The 27,280-nt window shown below is 49.6% G+C and overlaps 1 protein-coding gene across 4 annotated transcripts; it reads right to left on the reverse strand.

Moving 5' to 3' along the window:
- Positions 1–57: 57 nt before the first annotated feature.
- On the reverse strand, positions 58–26,958 carry AKAP8L (A-kinase anchoring protein 8 like). 4 transcript variants are annotated; one of them, XM_043586887.1, is made up of 15 exons: positions 26,829–26,958; positions 21,135–21,209; positions 16,672–16,704; positions 16,316–16,373; positions 16,133–16,213; positions 13,829–14,282; positions 13,637–13,733; positions 13,484–13,554; positions 13,068–13,131; positions 12,028–12,136; positions 10,436–10,577; positions 10,232–10,337; positions 9,869–9,999; positions 533–628; positions 58–451 (listed from the first exon to the last, which is right to left on the reverse strand). In XM_043586887.1, exons 1-15 carry the CDS (start codon positions 26,839–26,841, stop codon positions 131–133), a joined length of 1,851 nt encoding a protein of 616 aa, XP_043442822.1. In that variant the 5' UTR covers positions 26,842–26,958; the 3' UTR covers positions 58–130. The 4 variants fall into 4 exon arrangements, with proteins under 4 accessions (XP_043442822.1, XP_043442823.1, XP_043442821.1 ...); XM_043586888.1 differs by lacking the exon at positions 16,133–16,213; XM_043586886.1 differs by having other exon boundaries at positions 16,133–16,373.
- Between the last annotated feature and the right edge of the window lie 322 nt (positions 26,959–27,280).

A 27,280-nucleotide genomic window follows, 5' to 3' on the forward strand; every position in this document is an offset into this window, starting at 1 on the left:
GCAGTCCGCTTCCCACTACGCCGACGGTGCCGCACACCAACAAACGAACAAGAAAAGTGGGGTAGAAAGAACTTTATTGGGCTCGGCTTCCAGCCTTGGCCACGCGGGTCCCGCCCGCCGCGGGCCCAGGTCACGGTGCGCCCCCACCACCCTCCTCGTCGTCGTCGGCCTCCACGTCGAGGCCCGGGATACCGCGGATCTGGCGCTGAAGCGCGCCGCCCAGCAGGGGCAAGGCCTCCTCCTCCTCCTCCTCCTCCTCGGGGGGCGGCGGCGGTGGTGGGGACGTGGCCCCAGGGGCGGGCTCCGGGGGCACTGGGGGTTGCGCCGGCGCGCCCTCGGCACCCTCCGCGCCCCCTGCCGCTTCTACTAGCGTCCCCTCGTCCAGGGCCCCGCCCTCGGCCTCCTCCTGTTCCTTCTCTTCTTCGGGGCTATCCGTGAACGGGTTCTCACCCTGTGGGGAAGGGACACAGATACTGAAGGGAGGACCCGCGGGGACAGGGGGAGGGGGGGACCCCGGGGCGGCGCGCCTCACCTTCAGGTAGCGCTCCAGCTTCTTGCTGATGATTTTGTTGTTGAGGATGCTGCGGGCCACCATGAGCGAGGACTTCTTGGACTGCTCCATCATGAGCTGCAAGCAAGGCAGGCAGGGCTGGAGAGGCTGCTCTCGGCGCCAGAAAGCCCCCCTCCCCCACCTCTCCAGATCTGCGGAGCCCTTCCACCAAACCCCTCTACCCTTAGCTTAGCACAGCTGAGGATTCTAACCACGTGGCATAGGTGGACAAGTGTACCTTGGGTACAAGCACGGAGCCCAGACCTAATCTTTGTTCAGATGCTCCATTTCTTCTACACCATACTTACTGTATTGATTAAAAACAAGTCTTTACAGCTGTACAGCAGAAATCTAATGTGCTTACATAAAAACTACAAACTGTGAACAAATTAAGAAACCTACTAAATGCTGAAGGTGCAACCCCAAAAAGAAGCCAACCGCCCATATGCAAGGGACTCATTAGGATCAACAGGGAGAATATAAAAGTAGGAACACAAATGTCAAACAGCACATTTAAGGGATATACCTCCTTTTAACCCACAGAATCCCCAAGATGAAGAATTATACCCCAAATGTCAAGGTTCAGTGAAGAGAGACAGTTCTACCCCTGATGGTGAGAGGGCCAACTGTTTACTTCCTTTCTGGAAAGCAGTTTAAATAAAATGTATTAAAAATAAAAATGTCTCAGTAATTCATTACAGGAATCTATACTAGGACTTGGAAACATTCATGCACGTCGCTGCAGTAGTGAAAAACTGGAAAGCACCTAAATGTTCTTTTGTTAAATAAATCATACATTCAAAAAGATCACCGTGCAGTCCACAAATAGGGCTCATCTCTCCCCCTGTGTGATAAGAAAGGTGTGTGATGGGCGGAGTACAGGCAACTCTCACTTTCATCATTATAAAGATTATGCAGAAAGCTGTAAGCCGAAAGACAAGGATAAAAGCTATTTTTGTTGGCATGGGAAGGAGGGGCCCACCTCCAAAACCCTACTGCGGCCCCCCAGCCAACTCTGTAAGTCATCATCTCCCTTGCTGTTTCTACTCCCTTTCCCAACCTTCACTTCTTTACTCATTTTCTCTACTGCTTGGGGAAAATACCAACAGACCTCAAGGTCTGTTGCTCAAAATGAAACAAATTAAAGATGCACAATTAGGATACTAGGTCAGCCCACTTCCTCCCCAATTCCTCACTTGCCAACACATTATCCTCCTCCCTGGAGGCACCAGAGAGGTACACACAATTCCCAGCAGAAGCCCATTTACATTGTTTCCAGATTTTTGCTACAATAACCAAACACCACCAAAATAACCTTAAATACTTCCATGTTGGTGCTTTTAATTTTACCAAACAGGTTCCCCAAAGTGACGGTGCCCCAGTACTCTGCAAAAAAAGCTGTAAGTTGTAGTAGGTGGAGCTTCCTCCACCTGTATTAAAACAATGTACTTATCCTGTGGCCTCCTCAGCAGCATCAGATGTTATCACTGTTGGATACTTTTGTGGTCCAATGAAAGAGAAAAGAATGTGTGCTGCCTCTCAGGGCATTGCCCTGCCCAACAGCAAGATCTGAGTGATCTGATAAGCATGCTGGGCCACCTGCCCAGCGTTTCTATGAGGTCATCTTCTCCACAACCTCTGGGTTTCCTGGCTTGCTCTCAGGAAGGCTTTCTGTTACCTCAAGGTAAACAAACGATCTTCTAAATTTTGCTCTTATCTTTTATTTTTCACGTGTATTATTTCTGGAATTGAATATATGGTATGAGGTTAGGGGTCCAATTTTCTTCTCCAGAAATTTATGAGATAAACCATTGTCTCTCCGTTGAATGGACATATAGGTCTATAATCCCTTCTCCACAAATCTGAAACCCAGAAGGAAAAGTTTTCCCCTAAAACTCCATTGTATTTTTATACTGTCTTTATTTATCCCACTTATATAAGTCACTTGAAGAATTACTTATGGTTCAACTACAAGTCACTTTCCCAGATCCTGCTAGGGATGTTATCGATCATTACCGTGTAGATGTTCTGAAACCAAAAAAAAAAAAAAACCTGATTTGAAAACATCTGGCCCCAGGATTTCAGATAAGGAACCTGTACTGACTTTAACAGTTACTAAGTTCCAAAACATACTGGGATCTTTCATTAGACTCTCTAATCTGGTTCCACCATTTTATTACTATGCCAATATCACTTTTTTGTTTTTTTTGGTTTTTTGTTTTTTTTTTTAATTTTTTTAAATGTTTTTATTTGTTTTTGAGACAAGAGAGACAGAGCATGAACGGGGGAGGGGCAGAGAGAGAGGGAGACACAGAATCGGAAGCAGGCTCCAGGCTCTGAGCCATCAGCCCAGAGCCCAATGCGGGGCTCGAACTCACGGACCGTGAGATCGTGACCTGAGCCGAAGTCGGACGCTTAACCGACTGAGCCACCCAGGCGCCCCTATCACTTTTTGTTTTTAATTGCAGTGGCTTCGTAAAAGGTTATTACCTGAAAAACCAAGTCCCTGAACTCAACTACTGCCCTTTATATAATTTTCTTGACTGTTAGAATTAATTCTACAACATAAAACTTTCAAACAATTTCATTCCATCTCCCTCCCCAGAGTATGAATGGAATCCCATTAACTGTCCACATTAATATGTGGGGAGATATAGTTTTGTTTTGTTCTGCTATTAAATCTCCGAAGAAGAACACTGTATATTCCTCTATTCACTGAAGTCTTATTTCATATCCTCGAGTTTAAGATCCCATACCTTTCTTCTTAAATCTATATTCCTAGTTATTTTGTGGATTTTGTCATTGCTATGAGTAGATTTTTCCCCATTTACATTTCTAACTGGGTATTACTACAATGGAGAAAAGCTATTACTTTCTGTATGTTATCTTAAATTCCCCTTCTTTGTCAAATTCTATTAATTCTAAGGCCATTTTGCTGTAATCATTCAGCCTTGCTAAGAATATAGTCATTATTTGCATATAAAGTTTTCATTTCCAGTATTTCACACTCACTGATAGTTGCTAATTTCTTTTTTTTTAATGTGTGTCATTTTTTTTAACATTTATTTTTGAGAGACAGAGTAAGACAGAGCATGAGTGGAGAAGGGGCAGAGAGAGAGGGGGGACACAGAATTCAAACAGGCTCCAGGCTCTGAGCTGTCAGCACAGAGCACGACATGGAGCTTGAACTCACGGAGTGCGAGATCATGACCTGAGCTGAAGTCGGACACCTAACCAACTGAGCCACCCAGGTGCCCCTGATAGTTGCTAATTTCTTATCAAGCCATCCTTATATTCCAGAAACGAATTATACTTATATAGTGTATTACATGCTTGAATTGAATTGAATACACTGGATTGGTAATTAGTAATTTATACTTAGCACTTTTATTCTTTTTTATTTATTTTTACTATTTTATCTTTAAGTACTCTCTGCACCCAACGTGGGGCTTGAACTCACAACCCCAAGATCAAGAGTTGCATACTCTATTTGACCAAGCCAGCCAGGTACCCCTACTTAGCACTTTCATTCTTTAATACTAAACTGATGTACAGTTTCATTTTGGCATTATCCTTATCAGAGTTTTGGAATTAAGGTTAAAAAGTCTTCCTAAAAATGCAATGGGGGATGGACTTTCAGCATGGAAACCCGACAAGCTATGTGGACCTGCTCCCTGGTGAAACTGATGAAGACTATAAAACACCACAACCCTTTCAAGTCAAGGGAAATGGTCCTAAGGACATACAGTGAATGAAGAAACACTAAGGAAAAGCTACTAAAACTCAGTAAAGATTTTGAGTTGTGGTGGTTTAAACATGACCTGTTGCTTTCTTGCCTTTCCCAGTTCAGAGTGATGGGAAAACCCACTCCAGATGCCGCAGCCCAACAACACAGGCCTCGGACTCTACCCAGCTCATCACAGTTGGAAGGCCGCATCTTCTCAGGAGGCACAGAAAGTCATCAATTCTCATTCTGAGCTACCTGCTGTGGAAGCTAAGTTCTAGACAAGTTCATCTGAGAGATGGTGGCGCCCTTCTTCTCTCCAGCCCCCCATTCATGGAATGGAGGCTTGACCTAAGGCACAGTATGCTGAGAATAGTAGGTTTCACACTGCCCTAGCTCTGGCTTGTTTATAAAGCAGAGGTCCTGTGCCTTGGAGAGGGAAACCAAACCAAGACCAGAGGCTACAGTTGTCACCTTCTCTCTCCAGTCTCTCCTAAAGCAGCAGGCACTGAGAAAGCAACACTGCATAATCCCCACACCCAGCTCCAGAGTCTAGGTGCAGGTTTTACCCAGGGGTAGGCCTTAAAACAAGGAGCTCCCAAATCTCTTCCCAAAGGAACTTACTTTATTCACAAGACTGTGAAGAAGTTCAAGACAGGAAGGTATGCAGAAAAACAGGGACACTAGTAGATTTGATAACAATATAAACTAAACCATCAGCTTCCCTGGTTACCAGAACCAGTAGGACAGTTAAGAAGAGCCTCCAGGGCTCAGAACTCTCAAACCATGACCTCAAAGATGATTCCTATAGAAGAGTGTGGATTTGTTTAATTGGATCAGATTGGAGAGCAATTTAATGCCTCAAGGCATTGCTGAAAACAACACAGCCATCAGTCAACAATTTGTATAGTTTGTAACAGCTAAGGGTAGTCTAGGCAAGAAAGAAAAAAAAAAAAAACCACTGTCAAAACCATTGTTATCCCAGGGTGGCTAGGCCCGTGCTCACAGCTTCCTCATTCAAGGCACCCTAGCAAAGGTTTCACTCTGGCAGAGACTTAAAAAATAATTTGACTAAACAAACAGATAAGCAAATATAGTAGCAAGACTGTGGTGGGGGTAGGAAGAAGAGAAAAGCATAATCACACGGTCTCATCAAATAGAGAGTATCAGTAAAGAGACAAATTATTAAAAAAAAAAAAACAACTAAAACAAATCTTGGAGCTGGAAAGCGCAATAACTGAAATGAAAAATTCACTAGATGGGCTCAACAGATTTGAACTGGCAGAAGACTTAGAGAATCTATAGATTGGTAGATATGATCTGAAAAACAGAGAAGAATGAAGAAAAACAGTCTCAGACAACCTTGGAACACCATTTGGTGACCCAACATATGCATAATAGAAACACCAAAAGAAGAGGAGAAAGAGGCAGAAAAAAATACATGAAGAAAAATGTAGGCAAACTTGCCAAATCTGATGAAAAATTTGAATGTAGAGATTCGACAAACTCCAAGTAGGATAAATACAAAGAGATCCATAAAAGACAAGGGAAAACGCCTGAAGCAGAAAAAGAAAAATGAATCATCACTTAAAAGGGAACCTCAATAGGTTAAAAGTTGGTTTGTCACGAGAAACAAGGCCAGGGGGCAGTGAAATGACACTGAAAATGCTCAAAAAGTGTCAACCAAGATTCCAGGGCCCAACAGAGCTACCTTTCAGAGGTTAAGGTGAAATAGAGACATTCCCCAAAATGAGTACCTGAGAGAGTCCACTGCCAGCAGACCTTGTAAGAAGCACCAAAGCTCTTCAGGCTGAAAGCAAGCGGCCCCAGACAGTTATTCAGATCCATGTGAAAAAATAACAAAGGTAATTATAAAAGACACTATGAATGTATAATTCTTTGCCTGTCTTCTCAACTGACTGAAAAGAAGTTGTATAAAACACACACACACACACACACACACACAGAGTACTGTTTGGCCTGTAACATAGAGAAATATGTTTGCCAATAACAGCAAAAAGAAGGTGGGGGGACTAAAGTTGTATTGAACTAACAAGGAAGTGGGAACTTGAATCCACAGGAAGAACACAAATGAAGAGAACCAAAAATAAAAAATAAGGCTAATGTAACAAAAGCTACAAATATATAATTGCTGTCCTGTCAGCTTCCTTATTTTATTTATTTATTTATTTATTTTTAAGTAGGCTTGGGGTGTCTGGGTGGCTCAGTCAGTTGAGTGTCGACTTAAGCTCAGGTTATGATCTCAAGGTTCGTGAGTTCGAGCTGTGTATCGGGCTCTCTGCTGTCAGCACAGAGCCCGCTTGGGATCTTCTGTGCTCCTCCTCCACTCATGCATGCACTCTTTCTCCCTCAAAAATAAGTAAACATTTTAAATAAAATTAAATTAAAATACAATACAATACAATACAATACAATACAATACAATACAATACAATACAATAAAAGTCAGCTTCATGCCCAGCATGGAGCCCAATGTGGGGCTTCGAATTCACGACCTTGAGATCAAGACCTGATGAGCTGAGATCAAGAACTGGACGCTTACCCAACTGAGCCACCCAGGTGCCTCTCTTCCTGTCAGCTTCCTTTTTAAAAGACATAATATTATGTAAAGCAGTAATTACACTGTTATTGTATCATTGGCTTTATGTTATTGGAACTACAACACATTTAGATAAAATACTATGTATAATGGTAATAACACAAAAATCTCCCATGTAGAGAGAGCTATATGTGAGTAACTTAATCCCACTGAAATTAGGCTATTGTACCTGACAGAGATTAGTTAATATGTGTAAGATAAGGCCTAGAGAAACCACTCAAAAAATAATGCCTAAAAACGTAGCACAAAAAATATCATTAAGGAAATTAAAAATTAATTAAAACCAAAACCAAACCAAAACAAACAACAAAAAAATACAGGGGGTACAGAACAAGAAATGTAAATCTAATAATCTCAACAATATTATTAAATGTGAATGGATTAAACGAACCATTCAAAAGATCATCAAACCAGAGGGGAGGGTTCCTGGGTGGCTCAGTTGGTTAAGCATCCGACTCTGGATTTTGCATAATCACAAGATTTGTGAGATCAAACCCCACATCAGGCTCTGCGCTGACAGCGCGGAGACTGCTTGGGATTCTCTTGCTCCCTCTTTCTGCGCACGCGTGCATGCGCGCTCTCTTCCAAAATAAATAAACTTAAGGGAAAAAAAAAAAGATGCTCAACATCATCGTCATTAGAGAAATCCAAATAAAAAATAAACCATGGATACCATTTCAAACCCACTAGGATGGCTAGAATCAGAAAGATAATAACCAGTGCTGGAGAGTATGAAAAAATTGGAACTCTCACACAGTTGCTGATAGGGAATATAAATGCTGCAGCCACTCTGGAAAACATCTGGCTATTCCTCAAGAAGTTAAACAGTTACTTTTGACCCAGACATTCCACTCCTAGACACATACACAAGAGAAATAAAAACATATACCCACACAAAAGCTTGTACACAAATGCTCAAATATTTATAACAGAATAATTTATAATAGCCAAAAGGTAAAAACAATCCAAATGCCCAAATTAATGAATGGACAGACCAAAATGTGGTCTATGCATGCAAGAGAGTATTATTAGGCCATACAAAGGAATGAAAATCTGACACATGCTACCTGGACGAACCCTGAAAACGTTACGCTAAGTGGAAGAAGCTGATCACCGAAGACCATGTATTTTGTGATCCCATTTACATGAAATACCCAGAGACAATATACAGAGACAAAGAGTATATTAGTGGTTGCCTAAGACTAAGGAAGCATGAAGCATGGGACAGGAGGGGTGGGGAGTGGGGGGAGAGGAATGACAGCTAAAGGGTTTCTTTCTGAGGTGATGAAAATGTTCTATAATTGATTATGGTGATAGCTACACAACTGTAATATATTAAAAACTACTGCATCGTACAGCTTATATGGGTAAATTGTATGATATATGATTTGTATCTCAATAAAGCTGTTACCAAAAATAATAATTAGAAGGTTTCCATTCATTTCCATAGTTGGAATCTCTAAAAATACGACATTGAAATTATACTCAAATCTCCACATATCAATGATTTCTGGTGCTTTCTAAGTATCTTCTGTCTTTCCTCACCCTTCCAAATCCCTCTATTAGTAGTTATGGTTTTTTCTTTTTTTAAGTTTATTTACTTGAGAGAGAGAGCAGGGAAGAAAAGAGAAAGAGAGAGAGAGAGAGAGAGAGAGAGAGAGAGAGAGAGAGAGAATCCCAGGTAGGCTCCAAGCTGTCAGTGCAGAGCCCGACATGGGGCTCAATCTCACGAACCACAAGATCACAACCTGAGTTGAAATCCAGAGTAGAATGCCTGATCAAATGAGCCACCCAGGTGCCCCTCTTCTCTTCTGTAAACTTCTTTTAGGATCAATTTGGAGTTTATGTTTTACTAGCTATCCTCACGTCACCTAGATTTTCCACATTTTAATATCATGCACGATCCATCCTCTGTCATCTGCTCTCTGCCTACCCCTTATCAGCTCCCAGTTCAAAACCCCAGTCATGGCAAGACCCCTACAAGATCTCCTCAACCACCTAACCGCATCCCACTGTTGAGAATTAGCGCACCAAGAAAGACCAGAGATGAATCTGATGGCCGTGGAAAAAAGTTGAGAAATGCTATTTCCTACACTTCCCCTGGTTGTCATCATCTGCCCATAAATCCCCTTCACCTTCCTCCAGGTGATGGCAGTCAAGCCTCACTCTGGCCCAGACCTGGTCCTAAACTTCTCAGCTCTCTCCCTCCATCCAGACCGGATCTCTAACAGCCACCACCACCTCAATCACAAAACACCCACCCTAACTTCTATGCTAAGCACTGGGGATACACTGGAAAACGAGACTGAATTTGTTCACCTTCTTGCCGGACTTGCTCCTTTCCCTGTACCATATACCTACCCCCCCACCTTAGCAGCAGCTCTGGCCACCTAGTTACCCAAGCCAGAAACCTGAGACATCCCAGACTCCCGGTCATTTCCTTTCTCCTCACTCGAAAAGCGGAGGCCCCCCTCTATCTCGGTACTACAGCAGTTCCTCCACTCCTCGCCCCGCACCGTCTCCCTCCACACCAGGTGCAACACCAACTCTAACCCCGTCACAGTGCCTGACCTAAAAACTCTGCTGCCTACAGGAGTGAGCCCAGACCGTCATCCCAACCCTCGTGAACCTCTGAAGCCCTGACCCCTCCTCCAGCAGCACTTGCACTGCACACTTTTTGTTTGGTTTCTGAACCTATTCTGGCTGGTGGCCCCTATGCACACAGAGGCCCCCATATCCCATAGCGTTACAGTCCAGCTCTGATGACACCTTCTCCCACACAGGGTCCCCATTTCCCGCCCCTCTCCCTGTAGCTGTACTGACTGCACTGGGCCGGAAATGTCTCTATCTGCCTGCCCTGCCACACTTCCTACAGTTCCTCATGGGCAGGCAGAGGTTATAACCCCAGGACCTTCCCAGATGCCTCACCAAGTCAACCCACAGGATGGCAGGTGAACACCCCGTGGCCACTCACCCTGCGGTTCCGGTTGTGATCCATGGTCTTGAGGTGCTTCTGGATGATCCCAAACTGCATGGGGATGAAGAGGTCACAGGCTGCACAGTGAGCTGCCTCTACCTTCTTCACAAAATGCTCCATGGCAATTTCTGTAGGGCGGAGAAGGAGAGTCACCACTGGTTCCAGGTGCCTAAGACAGACCCAGCAGTTTGGGAAAAACACCAGACCAGCTCCTCACCTCGCCCTGCCACTTCCACGTGGGCCTGAGGCTGTTCTCGCTGACCCTCCCTGGGGGAACAGAGGGGTGTCGTGACCCCACTCAGAACCAGAGGGGGGCAGGCTGAATCCCTGCCTAGTTGGAGTGTGATGGAACCTCCTTACCTTGGGTAAGATCTTGGTCTCTGTAGATCTGCTGAATCAGACCATCAAGATCCTCCACGGTTTTCCGGAGTTCCTCTGTCTTTTTGGTCTTGTTGGCGACATACTCCTGCCAAAGACACCGAGGAGATTCCAAGGATTGTGTGGCTGCTCTATGTTCCAAGGAGTCCGAGAAGCTAAGAGCAGCTGTGCCGCTCTAAGGCTCACCTGCAGGAAATCGGCCGTCTGCTTGGGGAGCTTGGTGCCTACGTATTTAAAGTGCTCCTTGTGGAACTTGCTATCGAGATGGCTGGCCATCTCCTCCTCGTAGAAGGTCCGGTATTTGCAGAGAGAACACACAAATTGGATCCTGCCACAGGAAAGAAACGAAGGGCTGAGGCCTCGAGGGTCCCACGGTACAGCGCTGCTGCCTCACCCAACCCAGCTGCGAGCCCTGAAACAGGCCTTGCTCATGGGCCTCTGTCGTTCGGTCCCAGCAGGGGGACAGGCTGGGACCAGTGGGGTTGGGAGTAGAAAGGGACAGAAAGTCTGCAGGCTGCAGTTACTGCAACGTGGGGGACAGGGGAGGAGCTCTTCCTTCCCAGACAGGAGGCTGAACCCTGAGGCAGCAGCTGCTGCAACAGGCAAGGAGTCGCTGGAAGGTTGCCGGTGGGCCTCTCTACCAAGGCTGGGCAGGAGCTTGTGCACTTGGCCCAGCTGGGGACCGGAAGGAAGGATGCCCTGGCGTGAGCCAGGTGGCCCTGAGGTGCAGAGTGGAGTACGCAGTCCCGAGGCAGGGCCCGAAAAGGTGCTGCATCTTCCTTCTGGGTCTGGGGGACTGAAAGGCCCAGCCCATCCTCTGCTCAGAATGCTTGGGGGTGGTGTCGGGAGGGATGGGAGGCAAGCAGGCCTGGGCTCCTGCTGCCTCATCTTCCTCTTCCAAGAAGAGACCAGTCTGAGCTGGAAGGAGGGCGCCCGCCTGGCCTGCCAGAGGGCAGCCTGGAGTCACCTGAGCGAGGTGCTCTGTCTGGGCCTGGTGTCCACAGCAGAAGCCCGGGGTCTGGGGCCTGAGCTGGAGCAGGCCGCCGTGGCAAGGGGCGGAGGAGGCCAGCCGCCACCGAGGCCTCGGGGCGGGTCCCTACCTCTGCCGGACGTCCTTATCTGGGCCACGGGGTCAGCTTTGTCTGGAGAGCCCAGGGGCCGGGCGCCGGCGAGGCTGAGGAAGGTCCAGCAAGAGCAAGAGTCTGAGGCGGAGGAGGAGGAGGCAAGCGCCAGTGCGGGAGCCCTGAGGGCAGACAGACCCGACCAAGGGGCGTGAAGGGCTCAGCCGCAGACAGGCCCGGCCTGACAGGGCCGGCGGGCAGGGCAGAGGGCAGGCCCAAGGCTGCCACAGCCCACAGGTGCTGCCATCTCTCCTGGGCGCGGCGACGGCCTCTTGGCAGCTAGCTGGGGTGGCACAGGCGCCTTGGACCTCGAGTCTCTGATGAGCTGGCCCCCTCCCGCAGGGGCAGCGGGCCCCCAGTGCACCTCGGGGCTCGTGCGCCGAGTGACCTAGCGCTGGAGCTTCTGGGCAACGGTGCCGAGCAGTGTCGGGTCTCAGGTCAAAGACGCTAGCGGTCGCCAGGCGGCCGCAGTGGGGCAGGGATGGAGTCAGGCCTTGGGAGCTGGGCCTGGCGGGAAGCAGGGTCCATGCACGGCCGAGCAGGTGGCAGCTCCCAAGGGAGGCCAGAGGGCGGCGAGGCGGCAGAGCTACGGCCCTGCTCTTCAGGCGGCAGCCCCCGAGCGAGGCAGAGGCAAAGGAATGGAGGGCAGCTGGTTACCTTTCCACCATGCGGTCTCGCTGCCGCTTTTTCTGCTTATCCTGGCTCTTCTTGCCTGCCTGCAACTTGCGCTTGATCTGGCCACTATCATCCTGGGTGCTGAGGGCCCCTGTGGAAACAGAGGGCACAGTCACTAGCCTGGCTCCACCAGGTCGGGGCAGGCCCTGGGGCCTCTGGCTGGATCACCCGCCTTCTACTCCAGATAGTCCATCCTGAAAGCAGCTGTCCGAACAAGGACTCCGGCCACGAGCAGGGCTGGGTTCCCTGGGCTGGGCAGGGAACCATTCTGGCCTAGGTCCTGAAGAGGGGAGGACACAGGCTGACCCCACCGCTCTCCAGAACACCCACATTCCACAGAGTGGGCCCCAGGGAGGCTGGAAGGCAAACAGAAGCCATCTTGGTGGGGACGCTGGCACAAGTTCAGAGGGGCCAGGTGGTGGGATGCAGGGAGGCCATGGCTGAGGCCTAAGTGCAGCCCCCAGAGGTAAAGACCCCAAAGCTCACAGGGCTTGGCCCACCCCCCACGGCGCACCGCGGCAACAGTGGGCTGAGGCTGGATTTACTGTTAGGTACCTGCTGGCGCTCATCACTCAGGTAGGGGGACACGGACTCCCAACAGGGGCTGGAGAGGCGCTAAGGGAGAGGACACGCAAACCAGAGCCGTAAAAACTCCACCGAGGGTCCCAGCTCAGACACCAGCCACTGAGGACTCGGAGCTGTGCGCTACTGGAGGGTAGGGCGTATGCCTGGGGTTCCCCCCAACTCTCTTGCTTGCTGCCCCCACCGAAAGGTAAAGCCAATGCGCTAGGCAGACAGGGACCACTGCCACCCACAGCCTCTGTCTGGGAAGAATGGGGGGGGGGGGGGGCAGAGTGAGAAGGGAACAGAGGAAGAGGAGCCCCCCGCCAGCGCATGCCAGCCCCACGAGGGAGGGCCCCAGCTGGCCGCACATCTGTCACAGCCCCGCCCTCAGCTGGATCCCTCCAACTGTGAGTGCCTGGAAGCGCCGCCCCAGCACCCAGGCCGCTCAGAAGACTCACCCTTTTCTGCATCCTCTTTGCTTTCTTCTTTGCCTTCTTCTTTTCCCTCTTCATCTTCTCCTTCCTAGAACACCATTTCAAATGCCCCACATTAAAGCGTGTACAGTCATTTACAAAGGCTCTAAATGACAAGGCCCTGCTATGTACCAAGCACGGAGCCTCACATCCTCCCAGCAGCCCTTGCACAGGGGGGGCTCATTCCACCGTCTCCTGATAAAGAAACCTGGGCTCTGGCTGTGTGGCCTGCTCGCAGCCCATGCTCTATCAGATCTCCACCTCTCCCGTGTTGGTCACACGTGCATGACCAGGATGGCCGGTGGCCTCCGTGGAGGGCCCTGCTCTGCAGCACAGGGGCTCAGCCAGCCCGCTCTTCATAGGCCCCACCTGCTGACAGCACACAGGGCCCGGCCACTTACTGCTCTAGAGCCCTTCTCCACAGCCTCAGCGCCTTCAGTGCCCTCTGCGGCCTCCCCCTCAGTGCCCTCATCTGAAAGGCAAAACAACACGAGTTCAGTCCAGGAGCTCCATGGGGCAGGGGACAGGGGCAGCAGCCCAGTGCCCCAGCTCACCATTATCTGAATCACTATTATCCGAGCAGTCCGTCCGGGTGGCTTTGCTGTCTGGCTCATCAGGACTGCCGCACTGCTTTCTCTTCTTCTTCTTGGTCTGGATCAGAGAGAGGGAGCTGCGTCAGGGCGGGTGGCTCTAGGACCCTCGCTCCACCCAGTCAGGGGCCCAGAGGGACAGCCTCCTCCACTCACCCGGAAGTCGGCTGTGGTCCAGGTCTTCCAGGTCCGCCTCATCTGCTTCATGCCATTGCCAAACCCGAAGCCAAAGCGGGAGCCACCTGGGAAGGCGCCCCCGCCACGCATGCCCTGGAACATGCTGTACTCGGGGATGATGTTCTGGGAGAAGAGGGAGGGCAGCCGGGAGGCACCAGGCATGCACTGGCCCCGGGCCCCCATAGGGTCTTCCCACATGCGCCCATAGCCCGAGGCCATCGGCCGGCCACTCCTGGAGTCCCGGGCCCAGCCCTGAGCCCGTGGGCCAAAGGTGTCGCCGCCACGCATGCGGAACTGGTCACGGTAGGCATCGTACTGGCCCTCGTAGGCCATTTCCATCTCAGGGTCAAGTTCGCCATAGTCGTAGCCTGACCGGTATAGGTCGCGCTCACTCAGAATGGCCCTCGAGTCACAGGCCTCATAGGAATCATATCTGCAGAAGCAGGTGGAAGGCATCAGGGAGGCCCTCAGGTCTCATTACCCTTGGGTGTAGCCTACTGTTCCTGCCTTTCCCAGTAGCTCCCTGTCCTGGAGATGGGAAATCCCACTCTAACCCACCCCACCCTGTCAGAGAGGCACAGTGTTTAAAAATGCCAATAAAAAGGTTTCTCGGGAGCCCGTGCACCAGCCTGGGGACCCTAAGAAAAAGGACAATAGGGTGGAGAGGGTCTCAAATAGGGGCAGAGATACCCCACAGCCCTTACGAAGCATGTACATATGTATGTGGTAACCACAATGCCCAAGGCTGTACCTCAGGGTACAGGGCCAGGCAGCCCAGCACCCTGTGGTATGTGGGCAGTCCAGCAAACGAATGCTTGTCCAAAAGGGCTGATAATGTCCATGAGAAACCCTGTGCTGGTCTCATCCCCCTTGGCTGAGGGAACTTCCAGCACTCCAAAGGTCCTCACCACCCAAAAGGAGAGGGGAGACAAAGTGGAGAGGGTTTCCCAGGAAAGATGCTGTGAGTTTGCCCAGGGCCTAGAAAAAGAGCCCTATCACATCAACCTTGTGGGATGGAACCCTCCATAGCAACTGGGAAGGCAGGCCAAACCTCCCTCCTGGGAGAAAGAGAGCGCCACACAAAGCTATTCTAACAGTGGGAACAGCCCACATACCCCCCAGCCCTGGCCCCACACGTCAAGCAGGTCTAGGGGCCCCTCCATGCAAAGCTGGGCACCCAAGCAGCAGCAGCAGCAGCAGCTGTGGGAGAAGCAGCCGGCACCACCTGGTCATTCCCTCCCCTGTCCTGCCCCCCAGCCCCAGACTGCAGAAAGAAGGGGCACAAGTAGCCGGCATCTGCAGAGAAGGGGTCCACCTGGCCACTGAGCAAACAGCCAAGCCCCTCAGCTGCAAGCACAGCGGCTGCCAAGCAGGAAGACAGGGGGCATGTCTGGGGCTCCCCCCACCCTTTTTGCTTGTGACAGAGCCAGAGCATGAAAGTCCCTCTGGCAGCCTCTGCTCCCCAGTAGCCCCGGGGCCTCACCTGAACCCACCAGTGCCCGGCTGGACCCCTCCTTACTCTCTGTTCTCCTCCCATCTGTCAGTTGGAGCCACGAGGCTGCCCCACACCATCACATGCCCTCCTCACTGAAGCCTCTCACTAGGGCACTAGGACTTCTACGCCGGCACCAGTTTAGACAGTAACAGACGCCCACCACCTGATGCTGTGGAATCAGGCAGGTGTAGGTGGCAGGCCCAGCTCCACCACCTGCTCCTAGGTCCCTTTGGGCAAGGGATGTGACCTCTCATGCTTTGAGCATGAGGACAACAACAGTGCCTCACAAAGGTGCTTTTGTGGCCCAAGAGGTACACGTGGGTCAGGCTCAGAAGAGCAGACAGGAAGTGTCCACATCTGCTCTGTCTCTTATGCGGGGATGGCCCAGCTCGCTGTGGTCTGCCCCAAGGACTCATCCCCCCCACCAGCCCTATCTGAGGATACAAAGCCTCCGGAGAACTCCTCCAAATGGCCGTCTCCAGAAGGAGGGGTCACTTAACACTCTGGTCCTGAGAAGAGCCATTTGGAGGATAGTGAAACTGGCCCTGTCAGGGCTTGTTCCTCACCCTACAAGCTGGGGGAGAGGCTGGCCACCAGGCAACTGCAAGGGGCAGGGAGGGGGCCCAGGCCAGAGAAGGGAAGCGCACTGGACCCCAAGCAGTCTTTGGGAGCCCCAGCTGCAAAGCAAGAAGAAAGGAAGCAGACATAGGAGGCGGTTCAAAGAGGGAGATGCCAGTAGGCAGCAGGCGCCCCTGCAGAGTCTCACCCCTGGGCAGACACCCACTCACCTTTCTCCACCTGAGCCGTACATGCCTCCTTGTATCATGTCTGTCTCCAAGTGTGGCACCATATCTAAGCGCTGGTTAATTCTGGACAAAACGGAATCGGCACTGGCGCTACCCGCGGCACTAGGGTTTGTATTTGTGTCAGAGCTAGGCATTTCCCAAGAGTTTGAAGTGGCCATACCATACCCATAGTTGGTGGTGTTATCCTGGCCATAGCCATAGCCATAGCCATAGTTCTCGTAGCCTGCAATGAGGAAGACAGAGACAGACAGAGATGGCAGGGATAGGGAGAGGAGACGTACACAGAGACGGCAAGACAAACACAGAGACAAGGACATCTGTCACAGAGACAAAATGGGGACCCTAGCCACCTCAGGCTGGGTGGGCCCTAGCCACAGGACCTCCTGTGAAAGAGCAGCTGGCCCCAGAGTCCCCGGGCCCCCCGAAGATACCTCCCGATACACTTTGGGCAAGCTGGGCAGTGGTAGAAACACAACCAGTTTAATCCCAAGGGACAGGAGAGCCATCATGGGAATACTTGCCTCTGTTTGTCCCAGAGTTCCAAGTTCCATATCCTACAAACAGTAAAAGCGTAATTACATCTACAATTGATGACAATACAACAAGAGCTTACTTCAGACACAAAGACGATGATTCCCAGTATCTGGCTGATTACAGAAGACTGAATCTCCCCCGGGAAGCCCTGAGCTTCAGAGCACTACATAAACGACCCAGGTCACTCCCTAACCCTGGTGCCCAAACTTCTGTGGCTCTGACCAGCTCTTAAGGGCCCCCTCCTTGCCAACACTGTCAGCTAAGGAACTGGCTCTTTATACTCCTCCCCGAGGAGCCAGAATTAGATTACCCCAACTTCCTGCTAAGCACCAATCAGAAGAGGAGACTGGATGCCGGTGCCTCACCGACAATGCTGTACAAGAAGTTCGGCACAGAGCCCACATCCACTCAGAAAATCACATCACTCAAATCACCCAAAAAAGCCATCTGGAACAGAGAAACTGACCATCCTACTCTTCCAAGCATATGCCTTAACAAGGAAGGCCACCATATCCTTGAATTGCATGTGTGTGCTATGCTAAAACACGTTAGCAGAGGTAAGGACAAGGCACAACTCCTACCTTGCAAAAGCTATTGAGAGGACAATCTGGATTATAAACCAAATATGCTCTGAATTTTATCACAGCACGTGAGAAAAATCAATTCCTTCAGGAACATAAAGCCAGTGAGAACTGACAAAGTGCAAAGCCAAGTGGGAATTCCAAGTCAAGCAAACACAGTTCCTCTCCCCAGAGGAGTCTACCAGAACAGTGACCACTTTCCCCATGTCTCTGGGGAGACTCCAGACTTGCCTCCTACTCCCTATTGTCTCTACCCTGCAGATAGACAAGACATGTTCATCCCAAGGCAGGGACCAAAGCTCAGTGAGATGGCAGCATGATGAATGGCAAGAGTCCAGCCACAAGAGAGCAAGAGTGTATTAACTTGAAAAGATGGAAAAGCGCAGGCCAGGCGTAGACCCGAGGTCCTACACTCAGGTTCCTCCTCAATCCAGCACATAAACAGAATGGGGAGGTGTCAGAAACCAGCAAAGAACCCTAGGTGACCATTAAATCTAATGCACCTCGAGTGCCAGAGCTCACAAAGCAAAAATCCTTTCAGTTGGGAAAACCAAAGCAGAGGCTTCTCCTTCATTCAGTTTTTCAACTATCAATCGGAGAACGCAAAAGCACAGGCTGGCAGTGCTGGGCACGGCTCAGGCCGAGAGCACTGCTCACTAAAGGAGCCACTTCTAACTAGAAAGCAGCAAAGGGACAGCCCAGAGCAGGAAATCAGGAGAGAGACGAGTGGCAAAGGAGAGTTCTGACAGGCAAGAAAAGAGGCTGGCAGAAGCATACAAGGAATAATACACACTTCGCTGAAGCAGCTAACAAGAGCCCAGTCGTGTGGATGTTTGCACCAGGAACAGTGGACACCAGCTATTCAAAAGGAGAAAGGACTGGGAAGCACAGGCAGACCCACTGGGGCTCTGCTTGTGAGGCCTGTATATGGTCCCCCAGAGCTTTAGCCACCGAAAATCTGCCAGCACAGAGCAGGGAAGCACAAGGAAAGGAAGCAGGAATGGGCACTAACTCTGTAAACACAAGGACAGGTGGGTGGACAAGTAGGTGATGGCCCGATGACAGGACTCAGCAAGCACTCTCCAGGTACTACTTGCTATGTCCAGGGCAACTCAGACTCCCTGAAGGGATTCCCCACAAGGTGCCTTCAAAGGGAAACCATTGTCTACACTATGAGGCCTGGGGAGTCCCCAAGACCTGTCCCTTCCAGAAGAACATCACAGCTCACTTCACCCCCAGAGGGGATGAGACCAGTGCTGACGTAGGAAATTTTAGGGACGTAATTTTTTTAATAAGAGAAAAAGAAAAGTAGATGGTCACCATAAGCAAAACTTATAGAACAAAAACATAAAACAATGGAAATGTTCAACTTCAAGGAAATAGTTATCCAGATTACAGCCTACCTTCTCGGTGACAAAGCTCATATAGGCATCAAAAAAGAATCCACTGGGGTGCCTGGGTGGCTCAGTCGGTTAAGCGTCCAACTTCGGCTCAGGTCATGATCTCACCACTCGTGGATTCAAGCCCCGCATCAGGCTCGGTGCTGATAGCTCAGAGCCTGGAGCCAGTTTCGGATTCTGTGTCTCCCTCTCTCTCTGTCCCTCCCCTCCGCCACCCCCCGCTGTCTCTCTCTCAAAAATGAATAAACATTAAAAAAAAAAAAAAAGAATCTGTTAAGCCTTATATAGTACGAGGAAATGCTTCTAACAGTAAGCAAATAAAGGAAGACAGACAATTCTATCCACCCATAAATTATTCAACTACCTAAATTAGGAATGCTGACGAAAGTATTAAAATGGTGGGGCACCTGGGTGGCTCTGTCAGTTGAGTAACTGACTCTTGGTTTCAGCTGAGGTCATGAGTTCACGGTGGGGAGTTCGAGCTCCGCATCAAGCTCTGTGCTGACTATGCAAAGCCTGTTTGGGATTGATTCTGTCTCCTCTCTCTGCCCCTCCTCAACCCTCTCTCTCTTTCTCAAAAATAAATAAATAAATGATAAAAATAATAGAATAAAATAAAATGGTGGGGTCTCGAGTGACTGTTTTTAAAAATGTTAAAGTTGCTCTATTGCTCTTGTAATTTAACCCAGAAGGAAATATAAAATGGCCTTTATTCTTTCACACGACTGCCTACATAAACAAACCTCAAAAAAAATCCATACAGGTTATAAGAATAAGTGAGCTTAGCAAGGTTTATTACAAGGTCAATAAATAAAAATCAACGCAATTTCTTCAAATTATCAATGACCGATTGAAAACTGAAGCTTTAAAACGTACCATTTACCTTGGCACTGACAGTAGGAAATATTTGGGTGTAGATACAACAAACTACGTGCAGGATCTGTGTTTTGAGAACTACAAAACTCTAATGAAAGAAATCAGGCTGGCTCAGTCTGTAGAGCATGCAACTCTTGAATCGTGGGTTGTGAGTTCAAGTCCCACGCTGGGTGTAGAGATCACTTAAAAAACAAAATCTTTTTAAAATTTATTTTGTTTAATGTTTATTTATTTTTGAGAGAGAGAGTAGGGGAGGGGCAGAGAGAGAGGGAGACAGTCCCAAGCAAGCTCCACACTGTCAGCGCAGAGCCTGACACGGGGCTCAAACCCACGAACTATGAGATCATGACCTGAGTGGAAACCAAGAGTCAGACGCTCAAATGACTGAGCCACCCAGGCGCCCATATTTTTTATTTTTATTTTTTTAAGTTTACTTATTTAGAGAGAGAGAGAGAGAGAGAGAGAGAACACAGGCGTGATAAATTGGACTTCATCAAAATGAAGAACTTTTGTTCTTCGAAATTCACTTGACAAGAGGAGAGATGATCCTCAGGCTGGGAGAAAAGATTTGCAAATGGCACATCTGTTAAAATGCTTGTGCCCAGAATTTATAAACCAGAAGGAAAATAATTCAAAAAAGATGTGCAATCTGGACTGTTGTTTGATTAAAAGGGGTGAGGCAGACAAGGCAGGATAGGGAAGCCATACAAACCAAGTCGCTTCTCATTTATGAAATACCAGATACCTCCATACTCAATTTCAAAACATTCTCTAAGTCTCCCTCTCCCCCGGGACCAGATGCTAATACTTCAGGGAGCTTACTTATGTCCACTGATTCAGTGACTCTTGAGGTAATGTCAGGGTGTAGGCTTGGTCTTTCCCCAGACCCTAGTAGTAAAACAAATTACCCATCTCAGCAATCAAGGCATTATCCTTATTAATTCCAAAGAGGGCTCCTTCTCACAGACACCAACAGTCACAGACCACAGAAAGACTGGTTTTATTGGCAGTTAGGGTTGCCAGAGCATACCCAGAGAACATCTGTGGATTCTGTTGAGTGGCTATTTCTGAATTAGAGAATTAGCGTGTCTGATCACAACTGAGAAATCAATCGGACACTGTCCCTCAACCCAATGTGAGGAACCTGCTGGCTTGGGACGGTCTGACTGTCTCTAAAAACCCTGCTAGATTCAGACAGGCAGCTTCTCTCGTACAGAGGTCCCACACGCTACACTGAAGCTAAACTGATGGTTTGGTTTCTAGCTCAGACCATCCTTTGGACTTTGGCCACTCTCCTTCCCAGACCCTCAAGGGAATTTTCTGAAGCCACACTTTGTCACAGACCGTATGTGCTTCTAAGAAAATGTTACGGGGTCAAAGGAACCAATCATTTACAGCTCCAAGAACTCTAGCCTGCTCAGTCAGCAGCCATCTTTCCCATAATTGTCTCCAAGGGAAGCACCGGCTATTCTAACAGCCCACCACACCATTTTATACAAGTTTGCATTTGGAAAAGCAAGGCAGGGCAAAGTCAAAGGCAACTGAGAAGACACCAGAGCACTCACCCTCTGGTTCCCAGGGGCCCACACTTACCATAGTCACAGGTAGGCTGAGCGCTCGTGTCTGAGTATGTCGACTGCAAAGTGGTTTCAGATCCTTGGACAAAGCCTAAATATATGCACAGTGTGGTTAATTTCCCCAAACAAGCCATGTGGAGATGACCTAAGATTACCCTTTGGTGTAGACTGGCTGGCAGGCCCTCTCCTCAATGGAAAGCCTCCAAAAATTCTAGCTTCTGAACACTTTAATTATACCTCCAGAACATATTAGCCAATGAAAAGATGGGCTATATTTAACTCGCTACACCAGAAGAACTGGACAAACAAAAGTTTAAACACTGTAAACCAAAACTTCGTTTTGATAAATCAGTACCCAAACCATTCAGTTAAATGAGAAAAATACTTACATCAAATGACTGAAACATGAGCCAATTCAAACAAGGATGGGACTTGGTTCTGAACAATACTAAGGCAAATAACACCCCTTCCCTTCCCCCAAATCTGACACCAAAACTGCTTTGTATTTTTTCTCATTAAAAAAACGTGTACATTACCTCTTCAATGCAATTACTTGGGGTGAGCACGTTTATATTGGGTAAATATTATACATGGCATGTGTATTACTTCCTGTTTTCTCAACTCTCAAATGATTTCTTAGCTTAAAATGAATTAGTACCAACTAAAGAAAACTTAAACCTCTACCAGAAACTACTCTTAAATGATGAACCCTGATAGTATTGTTAAAATTACATTGAAAAATATTATTTTTAGGTGTGCCTAGTGGGTCAGTTGGTTAAGCGTCAACTCTTGGTTTTGGCTCAGGTCATGATCTCAGGGTTTGTGAGTTTTAAGCCCCTCATCAGGCTCTGCACTATCAGTGCAGAGCCTGCTTGGGATTCTCTCTCTTCTCTCTCTGCCTCAAAATAAATAAACATTTAAAAAATGATAATGAAATATTATTTTTAAGTAATTTACCCTTAGCACTGAAACTATGAAGGATACCATAAGAGGCAATATTTGCGTTTTCTCAGCAGAGCCAACTCCTGACACATTAAAGCCAATGACTTTGACAGCTTTTTTACAGCAAAAGCATACACCAAGTGCCTCCCCTCAGGGTGGGCATTCACATGTTGACAGTCTCTCTAGCTCATCTTTTAAGACCAAAGCAACAAAGATGGCCGCCAACATCCGCCAACACTGAACAAGTGTCTCCCCTGCAGGGCGCTAAGAGCCTTTTTATTTTATTTCATCCTCACCACAGCCAACAAAGGGGACAGGGCCAACATCCCTTACCCTGCAATTCCAAGTCCAAAAAGGTCTGAAAACCAAGTGTTCTCCTCAAATGTGGTGCCAACACTCATTGTGGGGCAAAACTGACCTGTGAGGATAATTACGATTTTTCTTTACCCAATTTGGTATAGAAACAATGCATTTAGTTACAGGGTGCTACCCCAGACCCCAAGTGCTGTGGAATGTCCTTCTCTCAAGCTAGAACTCTAAAATATACCCAGCTCCAAGGGTTTCAAACAAAGATCGGTGGACCCACACTTTAGCCTTACTTCCCAGAGGAGGGAATTGAGACTGGGCAGTGGTGAAGGAGAGAGTCCCAAGTATCCACCCCAACCTCTTCACCTTTCCTAATGAAAGAGGGGACATTAGAATGGATTCCCTCCAGGGGCCATCCCAACATGCCTACAACATAAGCACTGTCCACAAGAAACACTGGAAGCGTGCTTTGTTTGGTTCACCCATGGGGAAGCCCCACAGTGTACACACAAGTAGCCTACGTTTACCTTCTCCGTTGTTTGCTCAACTAGCTTTCTGAAACCTCTTTGTTCAGCAATATGGCCCCCCGCAAAATGGCTCCAGACTTCAGCTACTGTGGTTTGTACACAGTGCAGCCGCAGCTGGAACCTACCACACCCTGACAGGATTACTAACTGGAACGCAGTACGCAAGCTGCAGAGCAAAAGATCTATGTCTATTCAAAGGAGAGGCGCCCTAGTTCTTCCCTGGGAAAAAGGAAAGACAATCCACCAAACCTTCAGAGGTCAATGGCAACCTCTGCTCTAGTTTGGTCCTCCCCATGTTAACATTTTGTTCCACGATACTGTCTCTAGAGCAAATTAAGCTCCAAGTATGAATAAATTTTTGTCCGGTTCCAACCTTCTCTCCTTGGTTCGGTTTACCAGCCTGATCAGCTCTAGATGAGAAAATAAAATAAGCAAGGGTTTGACCCTACAAACCTAAGGCTCAGGCATGGATTTATAATTATGTATCATAACCCCTCCTTCTTGGTCAGACTGACATCTTTTTTACTCAAAAATACATAAAGCTTCTCAGGTTTTTTTTGGTTTTTTTTTTTTGTAAGTTTATATTTATTTTGAGAGGGGGAGGGAGAATGTAAGCGGGGGAAGGGCAGAGAGAGAGGGAGAGAGAATCCCACGCAGGCTCTGCGCTGAGTCACCCAGGCTCCCCAAGCTTCTTTTTTTATTCCCCAAGTTTTATTCTTTTTTTTGGAAGGAGATTCCTTGAAGAAATGACAAAAAGTGATAAACACTAGAGGTCAGGGCACCTAGGTGGCTCCCTGGGTTAAGTGTCAGACTCTTCATTTCTGCTCAGGTCATGATCTCCTGGTTAGTGAGTGAGTTTGAGCCCCGCGCCAGGCCCTGTGCTGAGAGTGCGGAGCCTGCCTAGGATTCTCTCTCGCCTCTTTCTCTGCCACTCCCCTGCTCATGCGCGCCCGCTCTGGCGCTCTCTCTCTCTCCCCCTCTCAAAATAAACAAACATCTAAAAAATTCTAAGAACCAGAAGACAACTGGAATGAAGTTAGGTTGCCTCCAGCCTGATGGTAACCAGCCTCCAAGATGGCCTCTTCGGATTCTTGCCTCCTGACATTATGCCGTCCCTTCCCAAACTAATAGAGGTAGCCCGCGTAACCAGTAAGACCCCAGAAACCACGGAGTATGACTTCCCAGGCTCTGCCCTGCTCTCTTAGATCATTCACTCTGGGAACAACAGCCCACCGCGTTGTGAGGAGACGCAGGCAGGCTTGTGGACAGGCCCACTTGGTGGGGAACCAACAGCTAGCATCAACCTGCCAGCTGTGGGAGGCTGAGTCACCTCAGAGGTGGATCCTTTGGCCCCGGGCAAGCTTTCAGATGACTACAGTCCCAACGACATCTAAAACGTAACCTCATGAGAGATCCCAAGCCAGAACCATTGAGCTAAACCACTTGTGCATTCCTAACAACGGCAAACACTGTGTGAGATAAATGTTCTTATAAAAGGATTGGTAGTGTTTCAGACCTTTCTCTGAAGGCCTGATTCTGCATTTTTCTCTCCTGTTTTTCCACTGCTCTCATCCTTCCCCTCAGTGCCACAGACAGGGCCTCCTTTCCCAAGTACACACAAAGAGACTGAATTCAGGGGCGCCTGGGTGGCTCAGTCGGTTAAGCGTCCGATTTCAGCTCAAGTCATGATCTCACGGCTAGTGAGTTCAAGCCCCACGACGGGCTCTGTGCTGACATTACAGAGCCTGGAACCTGCTACAGACTCGGTGTCTCCCTCTCTCGTTGCCCCTCCCCCGCTTGCGCACGGTCTCTCAAAAATAAAAACAAACATAAAAAAGTTAAAAAAAAAAAAAGAGAGACTAGGTTCAAAAGCTGGACAAATCATCATAAAAAAAAAAGCTACTGTAATCACTTTCTATGCGTAATAATCACGGTAACATTTGCGTCAAGTCCTCCAAAACTCCTCCTTAAAGGCAAAGAGTTGTCTGAAATGTGACTTAAAAAGCTTTTGACTTTAGTGGTCTACTTCTTTAAAGGGAAAGACTCACATTATAAAGCTGCTGTGGTTTTCAGTTGATCAAGACCAAGGAAAAAGTAATCATCACCCCATTAGCCTGACTCCCTCAGTGAGCCAGGAATTAAAGCCTACCAGATCTGGAGTTGAACTTGAGACCTGGCCATTAGCGACCTAACTCAGTCTCCTTGTCTATAAATGTAAAATGCTCCCTCATTAAGCTACTCCACAGCACCCGACCATCCATCTTCTGGTTTCCTCAGCAGTCTTGCCCCTAAAAACCAAAGAACTGTCTTCCACCTCCTGGTAAGACTTGGAGAAAACCATTACATCTCAATTCCGGAGCTGTCAGCCGCGACCCGACTGACTTTCCTCCTGAACCAGGAAAGCTACGGAAAGGCTAGGGCAGGGCTGTCCAACCTTGGCACTGCTGATAATCCACTGTGGTGGGGTCCATCTGGCACGTCACAGGATGGTTAGCAGCATTCCTGGCCTCCATCCCCCAGGTGAGGGAAGCAACCCCACCCCCGGAGGTGACAACCCAGAACACCTCCAAACACCGCCAAACGGACCGGGGGCGGGGTGGGAAGGCAGAATCGCCCCTGGTTGAGAACCACCACCGGGCAAAGGGATGGTTACTTGAAAAGCTAGGGTTCTCACCAAGCTCCTGGCCTGGGGGCCGGAAGAGGGAGGCCTGGCACCACTTCCTTGCGGAAACCAACATAAAACAGCCTACAGAACGGCCCCAGAGGCTCCGGTTCCATCGTCAGCCCCCGAACATTCTAAGCAGAATGTAGGTTACCTGGCAACCACACTTTCTCGAGCCTGATACCCCCATTAAACGGGGAGGCCCTGTCTATGGCTCCGAGCTGAGAGGCCTCATCTGTTACTGCCAAAGGCAAACCCAGGCGGCCTTTCAAAGTCCTCCAGGGATAATTTACAATCGCCCAAGCATCTCCCAGGGCCCCCTCTCTCGCCACCCTCCCCTCTGCTCAAATCCCACCGGCCTCCCTAGCTGCTCATCTAACAAGCCAGGCCGTTTCTGCTCCTGGGCCTTTATGCCAACGGCACCCCTGACCAGACACCCTGAACTCCCTCACTCCATTCAGGTCTCTGCCCAAACGTCGCCTCTTCACAGTGAGCCCAACCCCCTCCCCCTGACCCCCCGCAACAGAGCAGCCGCCGCGGAGTACTGACCGTCGGGGAATACATCCTATATTCATTTGTTTTCCTGCTAAGATCTGCCCGTTAGCTGCTTGAGGATTTCCTGCCAATATTCCAGCGCCTGTTCGGCACCTGACACGATGAATCTGACAGATGGTGAATGAATTAACACAGAAGCCGGTCACTCCTCGCAAGGCTCAGGCTCAGCCCTTTGGCCCCGAGGCTCCCCGCTCGGCCCGAACCCTGCAAAAATGTACTGATCGCCTGGGGCCAGGAGCCTTTCCTAGCCCGGAGCACGCAAAGGGGCTGGGAGGGGTGGGTGGCTGCGGCGTTTTGCAGGGAAACTGCGCGGGGGGCAGGGTGCGGCAATGGCGACGGCAGCCAGGCCCGGCGACCGATCTCAAGGGCTAAGGACCCGAAAAAGGGTGGCCTGAATCTGGGTCTGAGGAGACCGGGCCAAGGGCAGAGGTGATGGGCTCAGAGAACGCAGGCGCCCAGGCCAGGGCCCTCGGACACCGGTGACAGAAGCCAAGACCTCGGGCTGCCGAGAGCCAGGACGCTCAGCCGCAAGCACAAAGAACTGAGACGCCAAGGCGCGAGGGGGGCGAACCTGAGGCGATGGGCCCGCGGCGCCATTTTGTGACCGCAGAGAGGGCAGCGTCCAGGCCCCGGGGGAGGTGTGGGAGAGCCCGGTGCGGCTCTGGCACGTCCCTGTCCCTCCCCACCCGACGCCCGACCCCTACCCTGCCGGGCCCACCTGTATAGCTCATGGCAGCAGCTAACACCGCAACCAAGGACTCCGGCAGCTGCCCCTCACGTCCGACGCCGGGATAGCGGCGGCGACAATCCCCGGGGCCCCTTCTAACACAACCGAACCCGCCTCCCAACCCCATTGGCTCGCGTCGGATCCCCGCTTTATTTCTATTGGATGCCAGCGCCGTCTATCCCAGCCCATCCTCATGCCAGAGGCTGATGGTGCTGCCGATCTGGCGAAATCCCCGCCCTCTGTTATTCTAAGCCCGCGACGATTGGCTGAGAGAGGCAGGCCAAGACACCGAATCTTGTAGAAATCGAAGGGGCGGAGCCGTGTACTACGGGAAGACTTGAGGCCCAAGCGTGGCTGGCGGAAGGAGCGCCTGTGCCCTGGAGCGCCGCCAGAGGGAGCCGGAACCTCCGCGCAGCACACTGCTCCAATCTCGGCCCTGCTAC

Source organism: Prionailurus bengalensis, chromosome A2 (genome assembly GCF_016509475.1).
Source record: "Prionailurus bengalensis isolate Pbe53 chromosome A2, Fcat_Pben_1.1_paternal_pri, whole genome shotgun sequence".
NCBI classification, from domain to species: Eukaryota; Metazoa; Chordata; class Mammalia; order Carnivora; family Felidae; genus Prionailurus; species Prionailurus bengalensis.